This window comes from Petaurus breviceps, unplaced genomic scaffold (genome assembly GCF_028583685.1).
Source record: "Petaurus breviceps papuanus isolate PSGF00001 unplaced genomic scaffold, PetGlider_PUasm1.0 173, whole genome shotgun sequence".
Classification (NCBI taxonomy): domain Eukaryota; kingdom Metazoa; phylum Chordata; class Mammalia; order Diprotodontia; family Petauridae; genus Petaurus; species Petaurus breviceps.
In genome coordinates, this window is record NW_027185759.1 from 38,025,223 (window position 1) to 38,035,042 (window position 9,820).

General features: G+C 39.6%; 1 protein-coding gene and 1 long non-coding RNA gene across 5 annotated transcripts in view; one reads left to right on the plus strand and one right to left on the minus strand.

Moving 5' to 3' along the window:
- Window positions 1–9,820, minus strand: part of TBL1XR1 (TBL1X/Y related 1) — a 157,681-nt gene that overhangs the window by 30,821 nt on the left and 117,040 nt on the right. For 3 of the 4 annotated variants that reach the window (XM_069083612.1, XM_069083613.1, XM_069083614.1), the window contains one exon: window positions 7,366–7,468. The exons of the other annotated variant lie outside the window; for it this stretch is intronic. In XM_069083612.1, the coding sequence (XP_068939713.1) occupies window positions 7,366–7,423 (58 nt within the window). In that variant the 5' untranslated portion in view covers window positions 7,424–7,468. The remainder of the gene's footprint in view (window positions 1–7,365; window positions 7,469–9,820) is intronic. 4 annotated transcript variants of the gene reach the window in all.
- Window positions 8,505–9,820, plus strand: part of LOC138157787 (uncharacterized) — a 1,477-nt gene continuing 161 nt past the window's right edge. The window contains exon 1 of the long non-coding RNA XR_011167460.1: window positions 8,505–9,818. This is a non-coding gene — a long non-coding RNA (uncharacterized lncRNA). The remainder of the gene's footprint in view (window positions 9,819–9,820) is intronic.

Sequence of the window (9,820 nt, forward strand, 5' to 3'; positions counted from 1 at the left end):
CCCCCCTCCTACTGGACATCCCAAAGCCCCTTGCCATCATCCCTCTTCCCCACCCTATCCTTTACTCCACAAAGATGAAGGGGTGGAGCCACCATTACTGTTGATATGCTTAGTCCAGCAAATTGCTTCCACAACCATTCCCTCCTCTGATCTTCACTATCTTCCTCCTGGGCTCCCTTGGCATGCTGCCCCCATTTTCACTTGCTTCTACTATTCCCTCACTGTATCTCTCTCCTCTTTTTCACAGATAAATTCCTAGAAAAAGCTATTTACTCACCCTGCATATATCTTCTTTTTCTTCTCAACCCCTTGTAATTTGGCAGCTAACCATCACTCAACGGAAACTGCTCTCAAGTGATCAACGATCTCTTACGTGCCAAAATTCAATATCCTTTTCTCAGATCTCATCTTTTTGACCTCTCAATAGCATCTGATACTGTTGATCACCTCCCTGTTGGAAAGCCTCAGCACCCTTTGTTGTATAATCATCCATGTCCCAAAGCCTATGTGTGTCTTCTTTTTCTACCTGTTCTAAGTGGGATCTCATCAGACCCCACAAGTCCAATTATCATCTCTACACAAGTCCCAAATCTATCCTTTTCCTGTGGGATTCTTGAGCTTCAATCCTGCATCAACCCTGCCCACTGGATATATCCTCCTATGTGCGTGGGAGGTATCAAACAGAACTCATTAACTGAGCTCCCCCCCATCCAGTCCAACTACTCAATCCCTGAGTCCCCAACTCCTCGCTCTCCTTCCCATGGCACAGCTGATCGGCTCCCAAGTCTTGTCAGTTCTAATTCCACAACAGTTCTCACCCCTTTCTCTATCCAGGCCTTCACCCCCTACCAGGACTGCTGCAATAGCCTTCTAAAGGATCTTCCTGGCTCACGTTCCTCCCTTCTCCAAAGTATCCTGCACAGAGCCCCCACAGTCCTCTACCCAAGTGCCACGTGGATCATGTCGTATTCATGCTCAAAATCTTCCCGGAGACCTGCATTACCTCCAGGATCCAACACAAATCCCTCTGCTGGAACATTTAAGGCTCTTTACAATCCATCTCCAGCCTACCTTTCCGTCTTACGATGGATCATGTTCAACATTCTATGTTTTATATCGGGACCATCGTGGAGGCTCCCCATGTCGGGAAGAGATGCTCACCCTCCCTCTGTTCCTAGACTCCCCAGGCTTACCATGTTAAATCTGAGTGTACACATCTCCTTAAAAATCAAACTAATTCAACAGAGTAGCAGCTCCCTGAGCTATTCATGTTGATGTTTAAATTCATAATAAAAAAGTCTGAAAACAATTTCTAACTTCCTTCAGAACACAGCTTAAGAACAGCTTTCTAGAAGGCCCTTTCTTGATTCCTGGAGCTACTGGTCTCTCCCTCCACCCATTACTTACATCTCCTGTGTATCAGCTGGGACCTGTGAATGTACATGTTGTTTGTCTTTGTATCCTTACAACCTAGGACTTGGCATACAGAAGGGGGTTTAACAGATCCTTAGCTGATTCAACTCCCTGTTTTACAATGTTCATAATGTATAAGGCTGCCAAGCAGTGCAGTACTATGGATGCTTTTATATTTCTAAAGGCATCACCTATGACTACTTGTGATATAAGCATGAGACACCTGAGGCTGGTGCAATTAAAGGTCACCAGGGGTGCCAGAAGTAAATTTCTGAAAAAATAGTCTTTCCTTGATTCTTTGGCTTCATGGACAACATCTATTTAAATAAAAGTGTGTCAGATTAAAGGTTAAGCTTTATCGATTACATCACTACATTCTGCACGTTTGTTCAGTCTCCTATGCTCACGGAGCCTTGTCATTTCACAACTGTAAAGACTTAAAAGCCATACTGATGTCAGGCATACCAACAGCTGAGGCCCCTCCACCCCAGCTCGGAGCAGCTGCACAAAGCTCCACTCCAGGCAGTTAAGCTTGGCCCAGCCTGCTGCTAAAATCAGCTCTTCCTGGTCTAGGGTGGGAAAAGTACTGGTGATCTCAGCCCATTAGCAGCTGCATAAATAAAAGTCGGAGGAAGCCGCGTTGCCTATTTCTTGCAGCTGCTGAGAATGGCAGCTCAACATGGACTTGGCCTAGACAGTAATTATGGGCCAAAACACTAATTTTTTAAATAAAAATTCAGGTTGACCTATACCCAGTCACATATGGAATCCTTGCAAATAGACCCAGGGAAATATATGACAATTTTGTACAAATCAAAGCCCAAGGGACAATTCCTCTGAAATAGAATGTATGTGTTGTTGTGGTTCCAGTAAAAAGAAGGTCAAAGTGGGTTCTCAACTCTGGTCACATCAAAAAAATGTCATCTCAACCTCCAGCTATTCATTTAGTTCTAAAGACTAAAACACTTCACTTCCCAAAACTGTCAAGGAAATCCTAAACAGAAGAATTCTGTAGATCTATGCATGCAGCAGCAGCTAGTTTCGAAAAAATTAATTAATTCTAAAGTTTAGGGTGGAGGTGGGGGTGCTAAGTTAGTTCATCTAATAGCCAGTCATCCTATACAAGGCTTTTTTAAAGACCATCAAATAGTTCAAATACAATACAGGAAGGAAGGGAGGGAGGGAGGAAGGGAGGAAGGAAGGAAGGAAGGAAGGGAGGGAGGGAGGGAGGGAAGGGAGGGAGGGAAGGGAGAGAGGGAGGGAAGGGAGGGAGGGAAGGGAAGAGAAGGAGGGAGGACTACAAATGGCCAAATAGAAAAACATTAGTGACAGTTGAAAAAATTCTTTATAAAAAGAAAAAGTCCAAAACTTAATTGTACTAGTGGAGAATAAACAAAAATAAAAAATCTGATTTGCTGGTCAGAATTCAACACAAAGTACTCACGTTCATCAGTTAAGACAATCACATATACTCCTAACATAACACCCTTCTGGCAGACATTAAAGACAGTATGGCAGATAAAGTCAATCTTTGCTTACTCTATTTTGGTATATAAGATACATACTGTATGCACTCTGATTTGTCAAGCCACCACAAAACTTTCAAATCAAGTGCCAGGAAGTAGGAAAAATTTGACTGTGGGGAGTATAAGGCTATTGATGATTCTGAAAAGTAAGGGGTAAACTGTACTTAAGATGAGTTCTCTGAAGATGCAAAGGAGAGGAAATACACTCAATCACTGCAGCTTTTATATTCAATGGATGCCTCAAGAGTATGGAGATTCATTTGAAGTAAAATATTTTTTAAAAATGGAAGGGAAAGGTGATGACCAATTATTAGGAGTCTCTTGTGGTTATATAATCCATAGTTCTTAAACACAATTGTAATCCAAGAAACAATTCCTTTAAGTTGCAATGACTAAAAAAAAAGATGGTTTCCTTGGCTAGGAAAACCTATTCCAAAAGCTATTATTAAACAGATCTCCATGGGAGAAGACAGGCTGAAAAAAAAGGTGTAGTTAGATTAAATCTTTTGAAGAAAAGTTGATAATAGTAAATGTACAATGTTTTTTAATATGTATATTCATATCTATACATTAAAAATTAATTTTTCAAATAGTCTGTAGCCTCAACAGATTAAATCTTAAAGTCCCGGTAAAAAAACAAAAAACAAAATAAAGTTCACCCAAATTTAACACAGGTCACAGACAAAAACAATCTGAGTCCTCCTTGTAGAAACATGATATTGCCCATTTCCATTACCCTACCAGGTTTACAAAGCACTTTTTTCCCAACTCCAAGAGACAATTCATAGTTACCGGTGAAATATATGTCGAAAACAATTAATATTTAAGGAATCTTTGCAGATTTTTCTTAAATTATGCAAATTAAAAAATATATACATATATGTATTAAACGGTTAAAAAAAGTAGACTTCCATAAGGGTAAATATTTTTTTTTAATGGGTGGAAGGCCAAATAAGTTAGGGAACCTTTGTGTTTAGAACCCAAGAGAAGATCTTTAAAGAAAAAAAAAATAAGAATTTGGTGACATGCTCTAATGGTTTTTAGAAGTACAATGCACCTCAGTTTGTCTGCAATGGTTAATGTACAACTCTGCCAAAATGTGAGAGATGTAACAGATCATAAGGGCTTTCAAGTCCTTAAATTCAGATCCTTAGGACTGTCCCATCTCTGCTATTGCAAACTTTTGCAATAAGAGTTCCCTACTTGTTAAAAAGGAGCAATATTAACTCAGTTATTAAGTTTTGTCTTGCTTTATTTTTTTTTAACCTTCCATCAGTTACTCTATAAGAAAGGATTAATAATGGCAGAACAGAATTAGCCAACTGCATCATATAACACATAAGTTTGCCCTGGTCAACAACATGTAGTCAAGTTTCACGATTAATACATTAAAACTAAATGCCACAAAGTTGCCAATCTTCTTTCTCTACACAATTGGGCCAATGACCCAAATATAACAGTTGTTCCCAGAGAAATAAAGTACCAAATGTACATTTCTGAGTCATGGTGATTGTGTAATCAACACAAACTGGGTGTCCAAAAACAAAAACAAAACTCAGACTATTAAAAACAAAGAACACACGATCACTTGCTCCATTTAATTGGAAGTCGATCACCTGAAAGGAGCTGATCGGAAGAATATGGAATAGTTGCCACTAAGGAAACCTGCCCACAATTTACAGTCAAGTCTACTGCAGGTGTGACTTGGAGCTAAAGGTTGTCTAGAGTTCCGCCCTATAGAAACCTCTCTCTCTGCCTGAAGACTCCTAATCATTCTCATTAGCCACATCCCAAAGTTCAGAAATCATTTCTAACTGAATTTCTCATCGTTCCCTATCTCATCCCAGCCTAGACAGGATTCCCATTCATTCCTCTTAATCTTGACCCAGATCTTCTATTCTATCTCATTTCCTAACCTAAAAATGGACTTACTCAACAAATATTTACTAAAGGCTATACTATCTAAAGCATTCTAACATAACATTCCTAAGTCTTTTTCTTTTCTCATAGCTATTCTTAATGTTCTTGTCTCTAAACTTCTCATACAAGGCATAAACTAGGTGGCAGTCCTTGGGCCCATGTGTAGTAGGCTATGTTCCTACAAAAGTAGTACAAAATGACGGATGACAAGCCCAATGATCCCATAGAGGAAAAAAATGTAACAGGATTTTATGTCCTCAACCAAGGGTTTGATACCAAACCATTTATGTTAAGGACAAAGAATAGAGAATCAACTTAAATGATCTATTGATTCATTCTATATTATAAAACATACGTAATTAAAACAGGGAATTAGTAACCAATGACAAAACTGTGAGTAATAATACAGCACCAATTTACATACAAGTTCTCATCTTCTCCTGTTCCCCACCCCTTCCCTTTTAAAACTGCAACTAGTTAGGAGGAGAAGGACTGTGTCATAGAACATGAAAATGTCTTTGGATATATTCTGGCAAGCATCTTTAAGATGTCTGGGGAGGGAGGTTTAAGTCTAATGAATAAATCTGACAAATAAGTCTCATGGTGTCTGTTGTGCTGCCCTCTAGTTCACTATGAAAAACTCCCTGAGGCAGACCCAGGCTGTAGTTTTCTTTCTGTATTTGACAGCAGGAAGTCTGCCACCTTTTTAGCCCTGGTGAGCCTGCCCTGCACCCTGCTGCTATTCATACAGGGCGCACCTGCCTTCAGAATTCATGGAACTTCACTTCCATGCTGGGTTTCCTTATCAAGTTGTTGCTTTGCAATCAAAAAGCCTCCAGGCTGTGGCCTGACCCAACTCTTAAGGCTCACATGCACAGAGCCTATTGTAACCCTATAAAAGTGAGCCTTCCCATCTCCCTTAAGTCCTACATAGGTATCGTATGCCTTTGAATTTCTCTCACACTGACCAGTCATTTTGAAAATTTTAGGCCCAAATCAGGTATGAATATAATATAGTGTGGCTATTCTGCTTTCCCTAATACATCCTATTTCAAATACTGTGGCCACTTCAACCATGACGCTCTTTTTTTTCGGAGCAACCTTTGGGAGACCATTAATGGTTACAAAAAAAATCTGGGAAGAGCTAAACTGAAAGTGGGCAGGAGAAGAGAGAGAATGTACAATGGGAAGCAAACTTACTGGGGTGAATATGTTTGAGGGATGCTTATTTGCCTAAAGGCTGGGATGTAAATTGTTCCCCGGCCCTCTGGATCATCCTTTCTCTACAACTACACTGTATTACCCCAAAGGTGAAAAAGTTTATCTTTCTATAGATGGTTTTACCATAGAACTACACTACTTCTAAAAACAATTTTTAAAAAAACGTTTGTTTTTTTTAAACTCTGAGTTCCAAATTCTCTCCCTTTCTCCCTCTTGCCCCATTGAGAAGGTAAGCAATTCAATACAGATTATATATATGCAGTCATGCAAAACATTTCCATATTAGTCAAGTTGTGAAAGAAAACGTAAATGGAAAAAAACACCTCAAGAAAAATAAAGTTAAAAAGTATGCTTCAGTCTGTAAGGTCTATACCACTTAAAAGTAAACAATGCAGAAGTTCTAGGTCATAATTCCTTAAAATTCCAACTTTTAGCTTTGGAATTTTGGAATCCAAGCTACTTGATGACTGCACCCTAAATGCACAACCTGAACCTTCTCTTGAAGTTATAAAATTCTTCCACCATCCCTTCCCTATCTGCTAGGATGTTTCTTTCTTGACTCAGTTTTGATCACCAGAAAAAGGGAAGCACGCACGGTCACATTTAGCCAAGGCCTCAGGATAACATATGCATCCCAAGTGCAGAACCAGAATGGCCGGCCCTAGGATCCCAGAGTTCAGCCTCTCACTTTTACAGATGAGGTTATTTGGAGCAGAGCCGGAATTCAAGGCCATGCCCCTCTGACCCAAATCCAGTGCTCTCCTACATGATATTGACATACATGTCTATGTTGAAACTGACAGTATGAACATGTCTCCTATACTCCTCCATACTTCAGGTTTGGTGATTTAATCCAATGGAATAATATTAAAAACATATTGATGGTGAATTGGGCTGCTTTTGTACGATGACCCCACACTCCTAGCGCCTGGTACATTTTAATTCTCAAAAGATGACTGAGGATTCTGAATAAAGATCGCCAAACTCTGAAGAACAGCAGTCTAACAGTGAACATGCATCTAATAAACTTCTCTCAACTGGAAGACAATCGTAGAAGTCATCTTTAAATTGGGAAAGCTAAAGTGTTTGTGTCAAATATGTGCCTGAAATGATTCCAACATATTTGAAAGGGTCAGAGAGTGAAACCATGCAGTAGTACATAGGCTAAAAATAAGTGGCAGCCTCTTCGTTAAGGACCATTTGGCCTGGCACAGGCGTCAGGTGCGCGAGAGACGACGGAGAACGCCGCGGGGTCGGGGCCTATTTATCCCGTATCAGTACTCACCTGACTCCTGCAAGTATCTATATACCAAGAAGTTGACCTCATCACTGCTTATACTCATCTTTATTCCCACTTAAACCATGAGGTCACAACACAGGATATGACCCTAAAAATAAAACAAAGTGAATTATTTTCTCAATTATTTGAAAACAATGTAAGAAACGATGAAAACACTGTACTAAGTTAATCGACATAAGATGAAGGTTATCTAACGTCTGTTAACAAATGTGGAGAAACAAGCAACTTTAGGAAATTACATAAGCAAGCCTTGACCATTTACCACCTTTCTTTCCCCCTCATCCCCCAGACCAATCAAAGGCACTGGAGTTCTTGACGTAAACAAAAGATTAAAAATGTTTCCCAAAAGGGCATCTGGAGACCCTTCTATAATATTATTGTTGTTTGTGTTGAGCTGTTGGGGTTTTTTGGCAAAGATCCTGGAGTGGTTTGCTATTTTCCTTCTCCAGTAGATTATTGCAAACAGAAGCTAAGTGCCTTGCCCAGGGTCACACCGCTAGTGAGTGTCTGAGGTCAAATTTGAACTCAAGTCTTCCTGACTTTGTTAGCACAAAACCTAAGTAATATTGGGGGGGGGGGGACAAACTTTTTTTCTTTGTTAGCAAGATGTCACAAATTAAAGTAATTAAAATATACTGGACTTTCATTTTGTGAAAACATGAGTATTGTATATGACGTAAAGAACTGTCCATTAAATCATCATTAAATGAAGAATTGTTTTAAGCAATAGTATTAGTGTCTGCCTCAGCATTAACCTCCCACACTACTCCCTTGTCCTCTTTGCAAATGCATTCAACAAAAGTTAAAGAACCTATAGAGAAAGCAGTAAAATCAAATGGTCTTGGCACAGTCACTTTTATATACTTTAGCAGTACGAGTCCATGTTTCAGAAACACCAAAAAATAACAATGGATGGAAAATGTAATAAATGAACAGATCTGCAAGAGCTCTTCAAACTAGAACAATTCAGTTTTACGTTCTTAGGCACATTCTTTAGAGCAGAGACTTGTCCTCAAAAACAGTGAATTAATCACATATTCACAAAAGAAATGGATGTGTTTATTTTCACAAAGGGTGGTAGAATTCAGCAGTCTGCCCTTTGATGGTGATGAGTGATGGTGATGACGATGATGAGAAAAAAACTTTACAAATAACATCTCATTTGATCCTCTTAACAACCATGGGAGCTGGGTGCTATTATCATCCCATTTTACAGATGAAGAAACTAAGGCAGAAACAGGGTAAGGGACTTGTTCAGGGTCACATAGCTACCGTCTGAGACAAAATTTAAACTCAGATCTTTCTGACTTCAGGCCCAGGGCTCTAATATTGTGGCATGTTGGAGTCCTCTTAGCCTTTTTAGCCTATGGATTCTATTGTAAACTTCCAGACCATGAGCCTACAGGCACAATTTGAATCTGTGTAAGCCAAGAGAACTACAAAACTCAAGAGAGATGCCTATTTGGGCCTGGGCTCCAGGGCTAAAGGTTAAGCTCTGGCCTCTGCCTGCCTGCTCCCCCAGCAGCACGTAGGAAGTTGGGGACATTGGGGATCAGGGACTGCTGTAATTGTACCTATCTCCCCTACACAGGACAGCTGTCTAAGAAAAGCATTCATGCTTTTATATCCCACATCAGTCTCATTCTGGATGGAACTCAGTACTCACAAAAGGGAAGAAAACAAAATATGGCTAATAAAACAGACAGGCCAGAAGGAGAGGCTTTTAAACGCCAAGCTAAGAAATTCTTATTTTCTCTAGGACACAAGAAGCCACAACGACTTCTGAACAGGGGGATGAGTAAGAGCATCAAAGCTGTGTTTGGGTCAATCTTGACATTCATGGAGAATGTTTTAAGGGAGTGAAGAAAACAGAAGCAGAGATTCCATGGGAACTATTAAAGGCGATCTGGTATATATAAAAAGTGCTGGCCTTGTAATCAAGGAAATCTGAGTTCAAATCCCACCTCAGAGCAGGGGCTTTATATGTGAGGCTGGACAAAACACTTAATCTTTCTGAACTCATTTTTTTCATCTGTAAAAATGGGAAATTATTCAAGATATTACTGTGGGAGACTAAAAGCAAATCAGGAAATTTAGAAAGATGACAGGGTCAATTTTGGATATGTTCTATTTGAAATGTGGATGGTTTCTGAGTAAAGAGTGAAAGCAAGAAGCAGGTGATTTGGGAATTGTAGCTCAGGGAGAGAGATTAAGGCTGGATATACCAATTTGGGAGTTATCTGCATCTCTGGGATTACCAAGGGAGAGAAACTAGAATAAGAATACCAGCATTCACACAGTCTATTAAGGGGTTTGTAACCTTCTATGGGAAACCATTAATAAATAATATCAATATATTAATATAATAATAACAACAATCACTAGCATATATATGTGTGTGTGTGTGTGTGTGTGTGTGTGTGTGTGTGTGTGTGTGTGT